The 22,025-nt window shown below is 29.8% G+C and overlaps 2 protein-coding genes across 2 annotated transcripts; both read right to left on the bottom strand.

Annotated features, from left to right (window-relative positions):
- Window positions 1-4,785: 4,785 nt before the first annotated feature.
- LOC126554372 (uncharacterized) lies at window positions 4,786-5,309 on the bottom strand. The gene has a single exon (XM_050209448.1). The coding sequence runs from the start codon at window positions 5,276-5,278 to the stop codon at window positions 4,787-4,789; it is 492 nt and encodes a 163-aa protein (XP_050065405.1). The 5' UTR covers window positions 5,279-5,309; the 3' UTR covers window position 4,786.
- Window positions 5,310-7,087: 1,778 nt separating this feature from the next.
- Window positions 7,088-9,045, bottom strand: LOC126554376 (uncharacterized). Its single transcript, XM_050209450.1, has one exon. It carries the CDS (start codon window positions 8,687-8,689, stop codon window positions 7,088-7,090), a length of 1,602 nt encoding a protein of 533 aa, XP_050065407.1. The 5' UTR covers window positions 8,690-9,045.
- Between the last annotated feature and the right edge of the window lie 12,980 nt (window positions 9,046-22,025).

The following is a 22,025-nucleotide window of genomic DNA, read 5'->3' as shown; positions in this document are numbered from 1 at the left end:
ATGACTACACGTCATTGAACATTTTAATGTGCTGCTATCAGCCTTGAGTTGAAACAAAGTAACATGATTTGGTAAGAGTTTTTGAATCGTTGACTCCAAATTAATTATTTCATATGATCCCGTTGGTATAGTTACATTTATACATTTTCCTAGCGAATTGCGAAATCCTATCGTATTACAATCCGGTTCTACGTTTGGTATAGAATTATGTGTTTGCAGGCTTAAAAGACACAGCTGCGATGTATTTTTTACTTCTAACGGTGGAAAAATATCACATGACATTTCGCTGGAATTACCATTTAATGTTATCGTGTACATGATAAAAATTTCAAACACAAATGCCCGCAATTATATGTGTTATAACGTTGATGCCTAGTGTAATTATACTGTATGTTACATCCACTGAGGTACGACTGTAGTTCTAGTGGAGGTGGTAGATTACCAAAACTGTCGTAGTATGTAACTTGTTTTCCAATTTTTTTATACGCTACCCAATGAGTTCCTGTACTTTTTTCAATGTCCAAATTGATAACCGCTGATTCTTTATGCTTTGGTCGTGAAGGTAACCTATCTCTAGAAAACACTCCGATGAAATGAGGTATTTTCATTATGCACGCATGTTTTATAATCTCGTAATCATACAGCGCTCTTTTGGGTAACGTAGAAATTAGTTTTTTTTGCCGTTTTGGAGTTTTCTTTAAAGATTTACGGGTGCCCTTTCTTTTATACGAACCACCTCCGTGTGGAGCGAGATATAGTCCTTTCCTTTCTTTCTCTATTTTATACGAACCGCCTTTATTAGGTGCGAGATATAATCCTCTGCCCAAATGTGAAGGTTCATTTCTATAAATTCACTAACGGTTTTTACAACGTTAGCAATGCCACCCGTTAGCGCTCCGAGCGCAGATAAGCCAGCAAAAATTGGTATCAACGGTAACATACCACCAGTTTTCGGTATAGGTATGACACGAGGTACTCGAGTTTCTTGCCGTTTTTACGAAATATTTTTTTAGCTGCCGCAACACATTTTTTTGTTAATTTCATCATGTTTTTTCATTAATATTTTTTTTGAGTACATTTTTAGCCGCCTTTATAGCAGCTTTGAATCCACATCCTGCCCCAATTTTACGTTTTGCCTTCATGCCCGTTGTGACTAACCACGCTGCAGCCTTTTCTTTTAAATTTGAGTCTTTTGACTTGAATCTATTCCAAGCCCTATTTTCTAATATATAATCTGCTTTTTGACGATCTGTCAAAGATTTGCTGTGATCATAAGCGATATCATGTTCTTTACACGCCGAATCTAAAGGATTGATACCTTTATCACCACGATCCAACCGTTTTCTCAATTTTGTCCCCGGACCGCAGTACTGATAACCTAAAATGATAAATAAAAACTATAAACTTGTAAAGTGATATGGTTAGGTTATGTTGTGTGTGTGTGTGGTAGAATTTATAATTACCTGGTAAATGAAGTTCAAACGGTAATTTGTTTATAAGAGTGTTAATTATACCTCCGCCTTTATTCTTGTTGTTTCTTCTTCGAACGGGTGACATCGTGTAATGGTCAGATTACAAAGATTACACAGCTATTTATACATAATCATTATATTATAATGAAGTTTGTCGATCAACAAATAAAACTTACAGTGGAAAATATCGACCCACCTACGACTCGTGAATCAAGACATGGAGCGCTTTTACCAAATACCTGTCGTGCTTTAGTTGTTGGTCCTTCTGGATGTGGTAAAACAAATTTAATTTATGCTTTATTGACTAATATCAATGGTATACGATTTCATAACGTTTATATATACTCTAAAACACTCGAACAGCCTAAATATAAAATGCTTTGTGACATTTTAAAAGATGTGGAGGGAGTACAGTTATTCACTTTTCATGAAAACGATGAGGTTATCCCTCCAGAAAAAGCATTACCAGATTCTGTTTTTATATTTGACGATATTTTATGTGAAAATCAGAATATTGTACGTTCTTACTACACACGCTGTAGACATAACAACATTGATGTGTTCTATCTGGCGCAATCATTCGCACGCATACCAAAACAACTTATTCGAGATAATAGCAACATGATAATATTATTCAAGCAAGATGAGACTAATTTAAAACACGTTTACATGGAACACTGCTCTGGTGATATGAATTATCCCGAGTTTAAAGAGTTTTGTACTTTGTGTTGGAGTAAGGGGAGATTCAATTTCGTCGTAATAAGTAAGGACTGTGAACGTGACAACGGACGATATCGACACGGTTTTGACACGTTTGTCGTTGTATAAAACACTATAGTACGTCATTAACCATGGGAGACGATAGTACAGTGTTGAACGAATTAGTTATTGCTAAGGAAAACATTAAACGTAAATTTGAAGCATTAAAAAGAGGTGATGCCGATATTCAATCTTATGTATCACAAACATTTAAACCAATAATCGAGCCTCTGAACAAATTACATAACCAATCGCCAACACCACAAACTTCCGAAGCAGGTAATGATAATGACATTTCTAATGCAGTTGAAGATTTAGCTACCGATAATCGGACGGGAACTTACCGGTCATTAGAAGAATGTGAGAAAGATAAAATATATGGTCCAAGAAAAAAATCTGATGGTGTTATTAAATTAGGTCATGAAGAAGTAAAATTTAAAAACAATGAAATAATTATCAATGATTCATCTTATCAGCTAACACCGGGGCTTGTTGAGTTATTGTTTTCTAGATATCCAATGCAATATACTGATAGTGATTTAAATACATATAAATCAATACTTATTCAAACATCGGCACATTTAACGCTGGACGGTACAAAAATTAAGCAAGGTGGTGCAAAGTATAAACAAATTATTTGTAAGCTATTTTCCTCGGGGACCGGTGTGCAATTACAAACGCATAATTTAGTATATTGGAATGATCCGAATGAGTTGGTTGATAGATTAAGACTTCTTTTAGCCTCTCAATCTGCGGGAAACACCGGAGTTTCAAACGAAATATTATCTATTTTTGAAGAACTCTATGAATCCGGTATAACAAAGAAAATACCTAATGTCTAAACGTGATATAGCAATCGAACTTCACAGACCGGCTAGGAAAAATTATACAAGACGAACAGTAAATGTGTACGGAAAAAACGATTTATGGCAGGCAGACTTGGTCGAGATGATACCACTTTCAAAGAAAAACAATGGATACAAGTATATTCTCTGTGTGATTGACTGCTTCACGAAATTCGCCTGGGCTATTCCATTAAAAACAAAAACGGCTTGTGAAGTGACCGGTGCCATGTCAAAAATACTTATTGATAGATCACCAAAACTGCTGCAGGTGGACAATGGAAAAGAATTTTATAATTTAAAATTCGATACGTTAATGACAAAGTACAATATAAAAAAGTATAGCACCTATTCTACAACAAAAGCCTGCTTTGTTGAAAGGTTTAATCGCACTCTGAAAACAAACATGTATAGAGAGTTTACTGCTCGAGGTTCACATAAATGGATATCTATTTTACCCATGCTGATAGATAATTACAACAATACAAGGCATAGAACGATCGGTATGACACCATTGCAGGCAGAAGAAAATCCTTCACTAGTGAATTTGAAACAACGCGCAATCACAAATAAAAAAGTAAAATTTTGTGTTGGCGATAAAGTTCGAATAAGCACTCACAAAGGAGTTTTTTCAAAAGGATTTTTACCCAATTGGTCAACAGAAATATTCACAATAGTAAAAATAAACAAAACAATACCGCCAACTTATCAGTTACATGATTATAATGATGATCCAATAGCCGGTTGTTTTTATAACGAAGAGATATCTAAAACAAATTATCCTAATGATTATTTAATCGAAAAATTGTACGAAAGAAGGGGAATCAGATATATGTCAAGTGGGTGGGATTTGACGATTCTCATAATTCATGGATAAATAAGAGAGATATTAAAAAATAGTTCCAGTGCTAGCTCAGAAGTGAATCTGTTCGGTACATAAAATTATTAATTCATCTGCAATCATGTCGGCTATCTTGGACGTTCAGTGCGTTGTCGGAGTCAACAACAAGTGGTTTATTAAAGAAATGTCTATAGTAGACACTGAGACATTGTACAATCAACACTGGATATTTAAAAATACATCTTTAAAACAAGATGCAAAAAGTCGAAGTGTAAACAGTTGGTTGCAACGGCTGCATCACGGTTTGTCTCCGGATTATGGTGATGTGGATTATGAAGAAATACATAAAATATTAGAATCGATCAAATTCGAAAGAATTTACGTTAAAGGTTTGCAAAAACAACGGTTAATCATCGACCTTATGTCGCACGCCACCGTCTACGACTTGGAACTCTTCGAATGTCCTCGGATTTGTTCATTGATTGGACAATCACTACCATGCTGTAGTTTTCATAAAGATTTCAATCCATTAAAATGTACATTGAATAAAGCATTTGCCTTAAAAAAATGGTATATTGATAATTTAAGATTATAATTTTTTTTTTTTTTCCATTATGTATATATTATATTTTACATTATATATATATACAGTTTACATATAGTTTAAATTATATTTTTACATTATATACAGTTTTTTTTTTTTTTTATAATTGATATACATTATATACTGTTTTAATGACGCACAAAAAATCAATTATAATGAAGACTTCATGATTGTGTGTTAGTTAAATAAATGCTCCTCTTCTTGACTGCAACATAGATATAATTAGATTATTATTATATAAAGAATGATAATATCTATTTATCTCAACTCACTCTAAACTGTAATGTCCATGAGCCAAGGTATTAATTTGGTTTTCTAGGACTATCCTCTTATCGTCCGATCGGTTTAAAGCTAATTTAACTGTTGAAATTGATTTCATCTGATGTTTAAAAGATCTTAGTGATATGTTTACTCGAAACGGTGTATACTGTTTTGTTGAAGGCGTGTGACCTGTAGATTTAAACAACTCGAATTGTTTTATAGCTATGCCTCTACCAGTATCACTATCAACCGTTGTGCCGTTGAAAAATAAACATTGTTTATGATCTGCTAAACTCATATGATTTTTAACGACATGACCTCTGACACCTTTCGCTTTAATTTTTTCTACACCCGATAGATTATATGCATATGATTTAGATCGTAGTGCAACAAACTCTGTGATAGCTTTTCCATTCGCTTCGTCAGTGAAAGTCCCAGGTAATTTCTTCCTGTCGATACAATAGCATGGATGATTGATCGGTAAGTTTGAAGTATCCATACGATTTAAAAGATCAGGGTTATTCAACAAATCAGCGTAGAAATCAGATGTCTTTTATATATATCAATGAATCTGAAAAAAAAAAAAAAAAAAAAAAAATTTATTTATTAGTTAATAAACATTTATGCAATATATGTATATAATATGTACCTGTATCCGTATACATCAGTTGAATATTTGAACTATAACTTTTAACCATAGAGTTATAATGAAAATCATAAATTAATGTCTTTGATATATCCAAAATCGCCATCCCTACGTATATTGGTTTATCAAATTTCAATTCATCTATATCCAAATGTATTACCGCTAGGTTTTCGTTATAAATTGTAATGTCCTTAAACGTATTTCGGTTAATTAACTTAGAACACGTTTTTCATCCGAAACGAGTTTCATTTTTAATCTATTTCTTACATTTTCCATAGTCTTCCCTGTAAAGTTAAGACAAATTTAAGAAAAAGGTATGATAAAAAAAAAAAAAAAAAAAAAAAAAAACATACCAAATACTGCATTGTTCATTAATTTAAAAAAATCTCTCTCAAAATCATTTAATGCGTTCATTCTCATTTTAGTATTCAACTCAATATATTTTTGAAGCCATGGTGATTGATTAAATTTTAAAACTCGATGCACCTAAACAAAAAAAAATTAATTCAAACAATTTTTAATAATAAATAACTGTAAACAATTATTACCTTTTCCAGTATTAATCCCGCTTTGAGAGCTTGTTTCAATGCCATATAATGAACAACATATTTTTTTTTATGTTGTAAATTGGCAATGAGTTTTTTTATTTTTGATCCAGGGGGAACCATCCTCTCTGGAAGATACGGTAACTCGTTATGCTCGTCATGCAACGATTGAGGATATAATATGTCAACTTCTAACGAGAATCCAATGTTTGATTTTTCGTTTGAACTTTCCAACAATTTTAAAATATTTTCAACATCTAGATTGCCCTCATACCATGAAAATCCGTCCTTTGGCATATATTTACTCATAGCCCAACCGTAGCTAAAAAAAAAAAAAAAAAAACAATGTTGTAACAATGTTTTATGTAAAAAAAAAAAAAAAAAAACAGTACAAACAGATTTGTTGCGTCCAGGTATGCAATCCACGAATCTGGCTTTGTGGAGTCATAATCGGGAACCTTGTTGTTGTTCGCCTGAGCATATCGCATACTTGCTTGTGTGAGACCCCCTCGAATTGCGGCTTCAGTCATTAATAATTGATCATAATCCGACAAAAGTTCTAACTGTACTTCAGTTATCTTCAAACAACAGTCAAACGACATCCCAGGTGCAGTATAATAGTAATTAGGATCCAAACCATACGTAACCAAACATAAGTCTCGAAAGTTTTCGAAAACATCGCAGAGAAGCATCACATCAACTTTGATATACAAGTCACTGTATTCACCAAGGGTTTTTAAATTAAAGTGTTCCCATACCCGTATTGCATGTTCATAATCTGCATCGTCAATATGCGATTCGTGTAATGTACTGTAAAAGTGTTCTTTTGATGGTAGTGCCGTTTCACTTAATTTCTCCCAACTATCCGTATACTCATAACAATATACACCTTTCCTGGTTACCAGTTCAATATCATTATTATTAAACACTCTTCTGGTATCTCTAAATTTTAATGTATCTCCTTTAGCTAAATTATTTACCAGTTTCTCCAAACTAGTTGACATAAAACGAAAAGTGTCAACAAAACGAATTTGAAAAGTATTTGATATGTATTTTGTAAAGGATATTAATTTCTCTTCGGGATTTGGTATAACGGTAATCGATTTTGTATTAAAACCTAGCTGCGTGACAATAAAATGTGAATCATAACCGGAACGAAACTAGGCTTTTCCATTAATAAATTACATTTACTGCATACAGTCCCTCTGTACTTTCCAGTCAAATGATCATGATCTTTAACAGCATTATTTTGAGTTTTGATAAATTTCGATTTACATAATGGACATGATCCTTGAGCGACGACATTTTGATGATTTTTTTTATTTTCATCAGTCATTACAATCGGCACATTGACGTTAAATATTTTTTCTATTTTAAGGGCAACTTTAACAATTTCTTCCATAAATTTCTTTGCAACATCACCTCTGTTAAAACTCGAATCTCCTCTGAACACAACTGGTCCCATCTCTATATCATATTTGTCTAACAATTCTTTTGGTATATCATCACTCGGCTTGACATAATAGCAATAACTCATGACATCATGATGGTGAATAATGTTTGTATTATTTGAATCATTATTACTATTTTTTTCTAATATTGATTCAAAGTCTGCATAAATTGAAAATGGATGTTTGCGTGTACGTTCCCAATTTTCAAACTTCATGTACGTATTAGGACGTGGTAATAATGGTATTAGTGGCTTATTTTTATTACAATTTAATTTGTGGTTATTAAGGCGTTGTTCTGCGGTAACCCCGCAACGGTTAACACCAAAGTAGGTCTTAAAACACCGTTTACATAATGACATAGCGTGTCCGTTTTTTGTTAGTTGCGCTCCGATTAACTTTGCTAAATTTGTTATACGACAATAATGCTGTTTTCCCGTCCCATCGCCAAATAATAATAAATCATGATGATCATCAAGTTCTTCCTCGCATACTTTTACTGGATAAACTATAGTTTGTTCAGGTTTTGTTGTGGTATAATTTATTCTTTTTGAATTTTTTTTTTTTACGTTATTTTTATATTTGAGCTCTCCGTTTTTTAAACTATATATATTAACTGAAACTTTATTTGTTTTTTCAAATTTTACAACATCGTTTAATGAAGCCGGGAAATTTACATTTTTAAAATTATACCTGTTCTCTACTTCAACATAATTAGATCCTATTCTTTCAGCATGAACAGGATTTACTAGTTTGGCTAAAATGCTATATTTAAAGCATTTTTCGTCAAAGTTTAAAACGTTAATTGTTGCCTTTTTCCTCTCTATAAATGCCGGAAGTGGTATATAAGACGAACCTCCTAATGGTTTATATACATTTACGTTTAATATAATACCGTCTATACTCTCTAATGAAAAGCCACTGCCCTTAAGTTCCATATCTTCTTGTTCTTGTAAGATCTCAATAAAATCTGATTCTAAAACATTGTTGACATCGTCTGATTGAAATAATGATCTTGATCTTGTTTTAAATGCTCTATTTTCTTTCGTATCTGTATTAGGTATAATATATGTGGCCTCTAATTTAATATTATACTTTACAGGAGAGTTTTTAATTGAATTGATTAGTATAGCATATATCTCTGGCTTTGAATTGTCTAAAAAATCTCTAACTTTTTTAATACAATCAGGGTTTTTTTTAAAATATTCTTTGCACAATCCGTCAAACGCTGACTTTGTTTCAACAAATGTCGATGATGTAATCGTTTCCATACGTTTCTTTTTAGCGACTCCATTTGAATTTTCGTTATGTACACGTTTACCTAAATAATTTATAAGTTTTATAAAAAAAAAAAAAAGATCTATTCATATTATATATGTATATGTACTTTGTTTTGAACATTCAGCTTGTTTATTCTCGACTAAAATATTTGGGGCTATTTCAATCATTTCATCATTATCAGCTAAAAAAAAAATAAATAAAATCAATATATATTTATGATATTATATAAATATATAATACTTTTGCATAATCCATTATATTCCGCTTTATCTAATACATCAATACAATAACAATCATTGTCGTCTTCAAATGTAATATTGTTATTGCCTAAAAAAAAAAAAAAAAAAAAAAAATAAATAAATTGGTGATTCAAGATATACATATTTAATATAACATACTTTTACACATTTCATTATGTTCGACCTTATCCAACACATCAATACAATAGCCATCACTACTGTCTTCATACATTAAATTATCATCAAACGCGTTGTTATCACCTATAATAAAATTTTTAATTAAACACGATATATTTACTATATAAATACATACTTTCACGCAATCCACTTTTTGCAACCGTATCCAATACTGCTACACCATCGATATCTATAAAAGTGATATCATAATATATAAAATATAATACATAGATGTATATAATTCTTACTTGCAATTGCCGCTGTACGTGTAACTGGATGTGCATTACTGTTTAACAAACCTAAAATGGAACAATATTTTATTATTTCAAACTCGAATTAAATGCGTTATATTGTTTTTATACTACAAGCATGTACGTATAGTTGTATATACTAAACCCCTTAAAACGCACAGATTGCATTGATTATCAAACAAGTAATCGGATACCGTATATTAAGTAAAAAAAAAAAAAAGATTATCATCCGTTGATGACGACTGTCACGGTACACCGGTCAAATAATGTAAACAAAACTGACAGCTACATGTTCATCGGATCCGCGGTATTGAATATATCATGTACGTACTAATCTTATCTTTGTATAATGATAAAAACAATAATTTTCATCTATAGAATCCTAATATTCTATTGTATGACTATGAAATTTACTCACCATGAATACTTTTCTCAAGTCTTCTGAGAGCGTCCTTTCTGCAAAATAAATTGCCACAAATAATACACTTAAATTGCTCAATTTTATTATGCCGCTTTAAATGCCTGGTTAAAATGTCTTTCCGCGAAAAAGTATATTCACACTGTTCGCACTTAAACATTTTGAATATGAACAAAATATACAGATAAAGAGATAGCTAACCTGAGACAATGACTGTCAAATCGTTACTACCGCATTTAACAATGATCAAGCCAAATAATAATAATTTTTGTACACATTTCAAAATTCAACGTTTCCAAGATTTTTGCTTAAATGCTGTCTTAGCAATTTTATACCCCCCTCGTATGACGATGTAATTTCTTTCTCTTAAACATGATACCTAAGCTATAGTGCACTGTTAGTGCATTTCTGAACGCTCTTGCTTAAAACAATTATTTTATCTTTTTTAAAAATCGTTTTATCATTTCTTTTTTTCAAATGTCGTACAACAACAGCAAAGAATCTACCATCAATACACAGGACATTTCAACAGGATTTATTGATTTTATAGCAAATGGCGAGTTGGATATAATGGTCAGTTTAATTACGTATATATCATATTATATATATATATATAATTAAAAAAAAAATAAATTTTGTAGCTATCAAATACACCAAGACGGGTTTATTACAGTAATTTATTCAGCCCAGAAGAAAATATTTCAGTAGATGAAGTTAGTATGTCATAATATTGTTTAATATTGTAGCACTTACCTTACCGACGTTATATTATGCTGTTATAGACTAGGAACGATGTTAACCATATATCTGAAGATTGTGTTCATCAACACCGAACAATTGGTATGTTCATTTTATTATTGTTTTATTCATTTTGTATAAAAATATTTACTATTATAGATAAACCAAATCAAGTCGACTTTTGGGGCGGTGAAGAAACCAACGATGTATGTCTTGAAGCAATAGAAAATATATTTGGGGCGAAGACTTTGTAGAAGATGACAAAATGCTGTTAGAAGTTTGTATTGAATATTGTACCTAATATATACTTGTAAAATAAAAATTCATAATAATTAAAAAAAAAAACTATTGACATTGTTTATTGATCTATTTACATAATATCTATTTACATTATTAAAAATCTTCATCAGATGATACTTCAGGTGAATATATTTCAGACATTTCTTCGTCGTTTTCGTCACTAATATAACTAATATTTTTAATGTTAGAAAATAACAATATTATTCATTATAATATTAAACTTACATTATTTCATCTATCATCCTGAAAACTTCATTCAAATCCGTTGGTGGAGGTCTAACTTGTGGTAATGGTTGTATATTAAAACTAAACAACAAATATGGTAAATAATAATAATGATTATTTAAATTACAATAAACTTACGGCATAAATAAAAATGGTATATCAAATTCATTTTCTGAATTACGTCGTTCGAATCCCAGAGTATTAATAAAACAATAAAAAAACATCGCTGTTAAGGAATACATTGTAAATAACTCGTGTACCTTTTTTTGTAAAAACGTATGTGCATACTGATTTAATAAGGTAATGTATCATTATTTTAATTCATATTGAAATGGAAGGGATTTTAAGTATGGGAAATGCTGGATAACAAAAAAAAAAAAAAAAAATTATGTATATATATATATATAAGTGGTAACGGTAATGCTTAATAAACAATTCCATGCAGAATCTTTGACCACCATGTTGCATATATATAAATTATAAAGGTAATATATGTGTGTTTAGTGTGCTCGTAGTGTATATAGTACATACGTATAATTATGGATCAGAGGTGTTGTAGTGTTGTGACGACTGCACGATCTTTGGTTGGGGAGTAGTGGTGGTACGGGTGGCGGTACCTTGGGCGAGTGGTAGGTCGCGGGGGTGGCGGTGGCGGTGGCGGTGGCGGTGGCGGTGGCGGTGGCGGTGGCGGTCCTAGGATCGGCAAATGTATACTACTGACAACCTTAAGAAAACATTACCAGAATTTTACTTAGAAAACAAAAATACAAACAACACTTGAAAATGACGAATCTAGTGATGAAGTTGAAGAATATGACTACCAAAATATAATGAAAACAAGTTGTAGGTTTTGCATTAATTGTACTGTGTGCTGTCTTCATGTTTTAGTTAAGTATAATATGTATAGCAGTGTTTATAGTAATTTAGCCTTGGCGTACAATTATCTTCTAACACTGCCATCAACTCAGGTATATATATTTTATAAATTATTTAAATACACTATAAATATTGATTCGTACCATTTGAGTTTTTCGTAGGTAGGTAGCATGTGAGCGAACATTTTCGACATTAAAATTTATTAAAAACAGATTAGGGAGCAAATTATCGGAATCAAAACTAGAGGCGTTTATGTTAATGTCCGTCGAAAAAGAAGTACTTTATACTATAGACACGGATGATATAATTAATTAAGTAGTCAGTACCTCTAAAACATTAACTAAAGAATTAATGTATTAATTAGTTATAAATATATTTGTGTAACTAAATTTGAGTATATTTTTTTCATAAAGGGCCGGCATAGGTACAGATTTCCCGGGTCGAATTTTTATCCCAATCCGTCCCTGTAATCCTGCCGTGCTAAGTGAAAACAGGATAACTCCAGTTAACATGATTATTGAGAAACACCAAATGACTTTTTAAACAGTAAATCAAGCCTAGAAAGAGTGTTTATTCAAAAAATTGGTCAAACCTTATGCAGATATATCTAATTTTACATCTAGATTTGGTTGAATACTTTTTATTTTAACTTAATTGAATTTTTTAAGGAGAAAATGGACTTATCATAAAATCAATATCGGAGTACTAAGCAAAAAATTAATAACTCCATAATAATGGACTTACTGGGTTATTGCTTAGACTTTTTTGGACATACCATATTTAAGTCAATGATCATACAACATGGTTTATATGTAAAAAAAATGTGTAACTCCAATTTTATTAAACAAGTAATTTAAAAATTGTTTATTATAAAAAATGTATTACAAAACAATTAGACTTTTATTTTAGTTTATTAAATATTTAAAAAACAAAATAAAACAATACCTTTTAGCTGGTCATCACCAAAAACAATTAAAATAAATGAAATCTTAAATAACAAAATAATTAATTTTAGTATAAACTTAACTGTTAAAAATAAAACGAAACAAAATTTAAATTTATGGTAACAATATTGGTTCCTATCACAATATTATAAATCAAATTACTTTAGCAGTTTCTAATTTTCAAGTTCTTAGTATAAATCATTAACTGTATCTGATGTAGGAATATCAAACCAAAATAAATTGGTGTCTACTCTTAGGCATTAGCGGGCCTAGTGTTTTTATAATACTTTGTTTTTTTTCTAGTTGAATTCCCCTTGATTCTTTCTTTTGCTGAGGTTTTTCAATATCTTTTTTCATGTATGATAGTTTTATAAGAATTCGAGCATTTGGTACGGAGTATACTCATCATATGAATATTTGTATAATAAATATTTCAGTCCTCTTTCGGCCCTCATATGAACTATACTATTCAACATTGGGCGATTAATTTGCTTGTTAAGTTTATTCAAAGAGCATTGTGACTTCCAATCATAAAAATCTTCGCTATCTAATACCTTAACTTCAACATGGCCTTTATTTGAATTCTTTATTGATTTTTCATAATCACAAAAGTCATATATTTTACCCATATGTTTCATGGAAAGTTCAACCTGATGGTGGAATGAATCCGCAGACATAAAGCTATGGCCTTTTTGAAAATAGAAAATATCGATCACCATAGTTTTAAGTTTTTGAGAATTCATTATAAAAATTAAAAATGTAAAGAAGCATCAATTCTTATTTTGGGCAGAGCAGTTGTCTAACCAAATAGTTATTTTTTTCATGTCTTTATAAAATAAAATAAAAAGCATAGTAACAACTTGTTAGGTCTTCTTGTTTTCTACCACTTATTCCTTCGTGTCATATTACAGCTAGGGGTTTAATTGAACTTCTAGGTCCAATTGGAACAAAACTTTCATTAAATTTTATAACCCTTTTAGAGACCATAATATATTCTTAACAATATCAGTTTGGTAAATCACAAAATAATATTGAAAATAATCATTGTTTTTAATTTATAAAATGTAACTAAACTTTGTGTCACGTACATACCCTTTTTTTTCTAATGTATGAACATAAGACAAAACACGGTAACTCCATCGTTTTTCATGTGATATACCGAGTTTTTGGATTTACCGTGTTTTCGCTTAGAAAACATAAAATATACTGGACTTACCGTATATTTTCTTATTTTAATAATATAATATCGTTAAATTGTCACAAATCAGCGTACAATTTTTTTTTTTCAATTATAAACAATTCTTCCATAAAATTCACGATTTGGAATTCAAGATGAAATTTTTTAAATTTAAATTAATATAACTGTATAAGTAAAAAAAGTTAAGCAAGTGGGTGTCGTTCTGTACAGTAGGTTACAAGTGAGTCACTAAACCTAAAGGATTGTGTTACATTTGAATTCAATGATATAATATCATTGTATAAGAAAAACAAATCTTAGCGAAAACGGCGTCAGTCTATTATATATTATAATATATATTTTTGACAAATTTTACTTATAAAAAAAAAAGCGGGTGAGTGGGTATCGCTCTGCTGTACATTAGGTGCCGTATTTTTACGTATTTCATATTTTGGAAATTTAAACGTAAAATGTTTATAAAAAAAATGTGACTGCATTATTAATATTTTTCAACTACTGTTAGGAGCCTTCCATTAAACTTTCAAGCTTTTTTTGGATAAAAAGTTATAGTTCCATTTGATAAAAAAACTAGTTAAAAAATAAAAAAATCTATTTTGCTAAAAATCAACATTTTAAAAATCTATTTTTTAACTCAAGTTGATAAAAAGAAACACGTTAAAAAAATAAGAAATCTATTTTGCTAAAAATCAAAATTCTAAAAATTTATTTTTTAACTCATGTTGATAAAAATCAACATTTTAAAAATTTATTTTTTTAATAAAAACTCCATTTGGAAAAAAAAATGTATGATTTTACAATGATGTGTGTTTTTTTTTTTTTTTTTTTGTGTCTGTGTACAGCATAACTAGTCGAAATAATGCTTCAATTTCAAACTTCGGTGGGGGTTTCCGATGTAAAAGTGAATATCCTTGGTGCATTATACAGGTCAAAAGTGAACATTTTCCGACAGTTTTCAAAAAAATCGAGAAAAACAAAAAAAAAAATGACGGAAAAACGGGAATTTTTACGCAAAACCAGTTTTCGACCAAATCGATTTTTTATATCATTTTAATTCAAATACTAATCACTGTAAATACTTGAAATTTTCACCAAATGTTTATGTCAGTGTTATCTATATACAGTTAACTTTTCGAAATATTTCGATTTTTTTTTAGCTATTTATAGACCACTGAAATTTTCGATTTTTCTGAGAACTTTTTTTTGAAATGTCGATAAAAAAAATTTGGATGGCCAAAAAAACTTGAAAATTTAATACAAGGTTCCTTATGAGTGGTTCTTAGGGTAATTAAAAAAAATCGAAAATCGTTAGTCATAAATTTTTTTTATAAGCGTTAATAGTTAAAATTTTTACTAAATATGCCAAAATCGCCAAAATTTGCAAGTAATTTTGAAGTTACAAAATCATAAAATTTTTTGTGTTTATATCTAAGAATAAAAAATTTAACAATAAGTTTTCCTTCATGTAGCTATAGAGAAAACTCGATGCATCATTTTAGAAAAAATGTTATGAATTTAAAATGTTTACGAAATCACGTAACGATGACGACTTGTGCTCAAACGATTTTAAATATTTGTTATTATTTAAAAAGTATTTAAAAAGTCGTAGATACTTGAAAATTTCACCAGTTATTAAAATTGGTATTTTCTTTACATGATTTAATTTTCAAAATATTTTGACTATTTTTGAGATATTTATAGACAACTGAAATTTTCAATTTTTCTGAAAAATTTATTTTGAATTGTCGATAAAATTTTTTTGGCCCAATCAAAATACTTGAAAATTTAATACAAAGTTGCTCATAAGTTATTCTTATAGTGATTAAAAAATTATAAGAATACATAGGCACAATTTTTTTTAATTAGCATTTAAAGTTCAAATATTGACAAAAATTCGTCAAAACCATGAATATTTGCAAATTATTTTGTAGTTCAAAATTCATAAAATTGTTTGTATTTATATCTAAGGTTAAAAAATTCAACAGTAAGTATTCCATAAGTTTTGCTTCAAATAACTATAGAGAAAATTTGAAGCGTTATTATAGGAAAAATGTTTTGAGCATTTGAGTTTTAAATTTTTTTTAAATCGTGTAACAATAACGATTTAAACGAGTCAAACAAATCATCTCCGTTCAGAATCGTTTTTCATATACAATGATACCTATCATTGCATTCAAATTTAATCCCATCCATTACAGTAACCTTAAACCTACCTTACAGCAGAGCGACATCCACGACTTCCCCGCTTTTTTTTAAAATACAATTTGTTTTTCTGATACTTTTTTGTTGACATCGAGGTCCTCAAATCCTTCCTATGGATTGACTCAAAGGATGGTAAGTGGGTGAGGTGTAGTTGAATCTCTATAACCCACCTTTGTATGTAACTAGAAGAACGTGACTATCGACATAAAAACAATTCGTGAAAAAAATCTCACATTATTGTAAAATATATAATCAAACAATAATTATAAGTACAATATAATTGATTGTACCTAGTATTGTATTTTATTTCTGGTTTGAATTAAAACATTTAAAAATAATGAATGGGTGTATTTAATAGAAGTTATGAAATTAATGTTAAAAATAGTACTCAAAATTTCTACTTTTTTTTTTTTTTAATTTACAGCCACGAACTGGTAGAAAGCCAAAAATTGATAAAGATGAGCTGTTGTCGATATTAATTGCTTACAAAAATAGGCTATTTAAAAATGGTAAGCTAGACTTCAGCAGTTCCGTTTGGTTAGACATTGAAAGAGATTTGGGTTTCAAAATTAAAAAAAAAAGTATATACCTCATTGTCAGCCAAGACAGATATGGTTTACTCACAAATTTAAAAAAAACTCTTGGAATTGGCCTTTTGGAAAAAAAAATCATAACTCCGATATTGAATGAAGAAGGAAATTCGTCAACTGAGGATGATGATTCAATATGTGATTCTAAATGTTCTGATAATGATCAACAATTTAATTTGGACATTCCGTACGATGTTTACAGAAAAATGAAACCTGTGACAATGGAATATGGCAGTGGCAATAAAAAAAGAAAATATAGTGTGTTAGAACAAGGAGTATGGTCAAATATAATTTATGATTATTTTTTTAGTACTTATGGTGTCCCTTGTTGCTATTCGTTTAAGAGATGTAAGATTTATGATAGTTTTTCTGCTAGATATTTTTTAACTTTTAATGCTATTTGCAAAGATGAGGCTTGTAAATCATATTTAAAAGGAGTAGCTGAGAAAAAACCTTTGGAAGGTCAACCTCTTAAAATCATAATAACAACGAAAGATACAAGAGGAATTCCCCATGATTATAAAGTAAAAAGACATTTAAATGGTAAAAAAAGGATTGAAGTTGGAGATGAACTACAAAAATCTACATCAAATGTCTGGAGAAGAAATGAAATGAGAAAAAAATGCGAATTTGGGGATATTTGTCCTCCGAACATTTATAATGGTCCTGTCTTAAGAAAAGTCAAACAAGAGATACGAGATAATAAATTAGGAATTGAAATTAATGACCCCATACTATCGTTGATTGAATTAAAACATATGACTCCATATGCTGGATCTATACATCTAATAAGTGCCGATCCGTTCATGATTCATTACTGGTCTCCATAGGCGCAACTAGGGGGGTGCTTGGGGGTGCTTCAGCACCCCCAGCTTTTTATTTAGCACCCCCATACCAAAACCACCAAAAATTTAAAAATCATGAAAAAAATGTTTTTTTTTTGTATTTGACGTTTATTAGGACAAACACAAATTGGTTGTGATGATTATAGTTATATCTATATATCTAGTATAATTATTATTTTATTTTTTAACTAAGCAATTTAATCAGTATAAAAATAAAAAAAATACATGATAAAATATAATAAAATATACTATTTAGTCTGTTAACAAATAAACTTCATTATTATTACCTAATTAAATTTTAAATTAACTGTCTTTTTCAGTTTATTGTTAAAATAGGAAAACATCAAAACTCTGATGTTCATAAAACTAATTTAACAAAGATGGTTGCATATAAAACAAGTGAAAGCAATCAGGTTCCATTATAGCCAAATTATCAGATACTCATCACAATCAAATTGTAGAAAATAGAGCTTATATGGCCCAAATAATTGAAATTGTTTTATATCTTGGTAAACAAGGTGTAGCATTTCGGGGACACTCTGAGAAATGTGATTCTTTAAATCAAGGTAATATAATATTAATTTAAAAAATAATAAAACTAGTAATAAAAATAAAAATAATAAAAAAAGTATGGAACAACAGCGGTTCACAAATTTATCAATTTTAAACATCGAAAGAGACATTGTTAACAAAATTAGTTCTTCAGAAATACTAGAAAAGTATTCTACTAAGAATAGAAAATTATTATTAATATAAAATAATATTATTATGTATAATAAATATGTATATTGTATAAATTCCATTTAAACTTAATTATTATTTTTATCACTTAAACAAATTATATACTATAACTTATGTATTTATAAGGTATATTATAGCTTTTATACTTAAATATTAGTGTGCTTATAGTTTTATAGTGTGGATTGGAATGATTATAATAATTATAAAATTGTTGTATGGTAGGTGTTTGGGGGTGTGGGGGCTTGCCCCCACGGGCCTGTGTCCTCTGCATAATTTTAGCACCCCCAGTGTTTGGCCTCTAGTTGCGCCTATGCTGGTCTCCTTACCAAATGGCGGTGTATAAGGAAACCTTAAAACTATCAAAAAATAGATTAAGATTGTGTATAGATGCTACGGGTGGTTTGGTTAAAAAAATAAAAAGAACCACGCAAGATGTTACGTCCGCACACATTTTTTTGTATGCAATCGTACTACATGATGGAATCATTCAAGTGCCAGTATGTCAGATGCTTTCTGAAATACAAGATATCCCTTCAATTTCGTATTGGTTAAGTCAATGGGTTAGGGCTGGGGCTCCTTACCCCAGTGAAGTTGTAGTTGACTATTCAAATGCTCTTATTGGAGCAGTAACTCGTACATTCACCAATCTTACAAAAAGTGAATATTGTGAAAAAAGTCTTCGTATACTTAAAAACAATGCTAATGATTCAGGTTTTTCTGTTTATGTGCGTTTAGACATAGCACATTTTATAAAAATGATTTGCCAGTGGAAATGTTTTAAAGAAAACAGAAATAATAAGGTTAAAGAATTGTATGTCAGAGGAATTGTTCTTCTCACTAAAGCACAGACCTTAGAACAGTTTGCTCAAATTTTAATGAAAATTATTGTCATTTCTACATCAGAAACAGATGGAAACATAAGAGGGACATCTACAAACACTAACGCTGAAATATTCAGAAATGATTTATGTTGTATTATAGAGAACGATCTAGATTATAACAGACAATCTATTGAATTCAACGACTACAGTGAAAATACAAATGAAGAAGAGTATGATGTAATGTCCCAATCTGAATTTTTGAGTGAAATAGATATGTTTATCAACGAAATAAAAAATAAGGCAGAAGATCACATTTCTCAAGGAGACAGGTAATTTTCGTAATAATTATATATTTCATTTTAACATCTTGTAGCAACGTTTTATAAACTGTGGTGGTCCGCGAGTAGAGATTGCTAGTTAGTCGGATTAACACTTTAGGAATTGCTGATTGTAACATTGAAGTGCGGGGATAATTCTGATTAAATACATAATATGTAATTTAAAGATCTTAAGTTCGCTTTTTAAAATTTGTTTTTATTACGAAGCCTCGCAACAAGCAAATATACTCAGAATAAAATTTAATTTTATATTTACTGTTATAGCTTAATTAATATTTCACTACAAAATAAAGCTTTTGTTGTTTCATGTAATTTTTAAATATATTATTATTGATTTCTCGTATTATTATTTTGATGATAAATTGTGGTGTTCATTATTTTACAAAAATAATCGTATACTAAAATATTATTTTTTAGATTTATAAAAAACGTATATTTAACTTATTTTTTAATTTGTTTAATGCATTTTTATTTAGCGGCTTAAAGTTATAAATAATTACTAACATAGGTGGTTAGGTTAGGTTAGGTGGTTATAATTCTAAAATATCTAGAGTTAAAACTAATAAATCATTATTTTTTTAGGTTGAATGCGTATCACTTTCCTCAACTGAGTACACCTCTTCTACGTATTTGTAAGGATTTTCCTCTTTGGAGCAATGTGATGAAGAACTATTACAATACAGATTTTGATACAGCAACATCTGCCCCAGTGGAAGGATATTTCGCTGATTTGAAAAACGAGTTAAGAAAAGGTCAGTCTTTAATGTCTGTGGACCGTTTTGTTGCATCTCATTTGAATTCGATTGAAGGAACAATAAAAATTGCAAAAAGCAATAGAATAATCAAGACAAAAAATAATGTTTTTAACCTTAGCATTGATAAATGTAATTTTGACAATAGTAATCGTGAAAAGAGTTTTGGTGATGTCAATCAATGTGAAGATGATTTTCATAGTAACAATGGTGATTTAAGTGGACTGAATGATGTTGATAAATTTGATGACGATTTGTATGATAACAATGGTGATTTAAGTGGACTGAATGATGTTGATAAATGTGAAGATGATTTTCATAGCAATAATGGTGATTTAAGTGGACTGAATGATGTTGATAAATGTGAAGATGATTTTCATAGCAATAATGGTGATTTAAGTGGACTGAATGATGTTGATAAATTTGATGACGATTTTTATGATAACAATGGTGATTTAAGTGGACTGAAAGATGTTGATAAATGTGAAGATGATTTTCATAGCAATAATGGTGATTTAAGTGGACTGAATGATGTTGATAAATTTGATGACGATTTGTATGATAACAATGGTGATTTAAGTGGACTGAATGATGTTGATAAATGTGAAGATGATTTTCATAGCAATAATTGTGATTTAAGTGGACTGAATGATGTTGATAAATTTGATGACGATTTGTATGATAACAATGGTGATTTAAGTGTGTATAATGATGATGATATATTTGGAGAAAGTAGTGAAAAAAATGAAATAGAAAGTAGCGAAAGCGAAGTCAGTGAATATTTAAATGAGAATATAAGAGCTACGGAAAATTGGAAAAACAAAGGAGAAGCTCCATATTTTAACAGTACCATAAAAGCCAAAGGTAAACGTTTGACTAAGTATAAAGATGGATGTGCTGATATACAAAAAATTCTCAACTCATCGAGATTAAGATCTACCAATAAAGCCATCATCATGAATGGTAATTTACTTGCAGCAGTAAAAGTCCAAAGACAAAGACTGTTAGTGAGTAACACTTGTGCGTTTGACAGTTTACTTGTAGCACTAACAGTCGGTTATGTGGATTTTGATCATTTTAGACGGTATATGGATGGCTTGGTTATGGATAACAAATTTTTAAATTTGTGTAGAGACGTTGCTCTACATGGTAGTAGTGTATCAACGTATAAGACAAGAGCAGAAATATTGATGGGTAGTGGGGTATGCGAATATACTGAAATACAGCAAGGAACATCTATGCTAAATTGCATAGCAAATGTAGTTGGCTTAAGCAACAATTTACTATCAAACGTCCCAAGTAGCGTTCAAACTAAAATATGTGTAAAATGTAATGTAAAAAAACAATTTAATAACCCAACGGTGATTATGGAACCTGGAAAAAAACTTGATTTGACCAAATTAAATGATTTAATAACAACATACACTGACACAAAGACAAAGAAATGTAAAATATGCAAGAGAAATTCATTTGTTACTACAAGAAAACTAAATGACCACATTCTTATTGAAACGGATTTCTGGTTTGAAAACGATATTAATGAATATAAGCTTATTGATATTCCAATGGAGATTATAAGTCAGAACTTCAGGTATTTATTATTATTTTTAATGTGTTTTTTTTATATACATAAAAGTTTATTGTATTAAATTTGCCTGGGTTATTTTCACAAAC

Source organism: Aphis gossypii, unplaced genomic scaffold (genome assembly GCF_020184175.1).
Source record: "Aphis gossypii isolate Hap1 unplaced genomic scaffold, ASM2018417v2 Contig00478, whole genome shotgun sequence".
NCBI classification, from domain to species: Eukaryota; Metazoa; Arthropoda; class Insecta; order Hemiptera; family Aphididae; genus Aphis; species Aphis gossypii.
The sequence above is the reverse complement of the archived record's forward strand: the minus strand, read 5'-3'. Positions and strand labels throughout refer to the sequence as shown.

Excerpts from the sequence above, each read along its gene's own strand:
- LOC126554372 (XM_050209448.1), bottom strand. The coding sequence starts at position 5,278 with ATGGATACTTCAAACTTACCGATCAATCATCCATGCTATTGTATCGAC.
- LOC126554376 (XM_050209450.1), bottom strand. The coding sequence starts at position 8,689 with ATGGAAACGATTACATCATCGACATTTGTTGAAACAAAGTCAGCGTTT.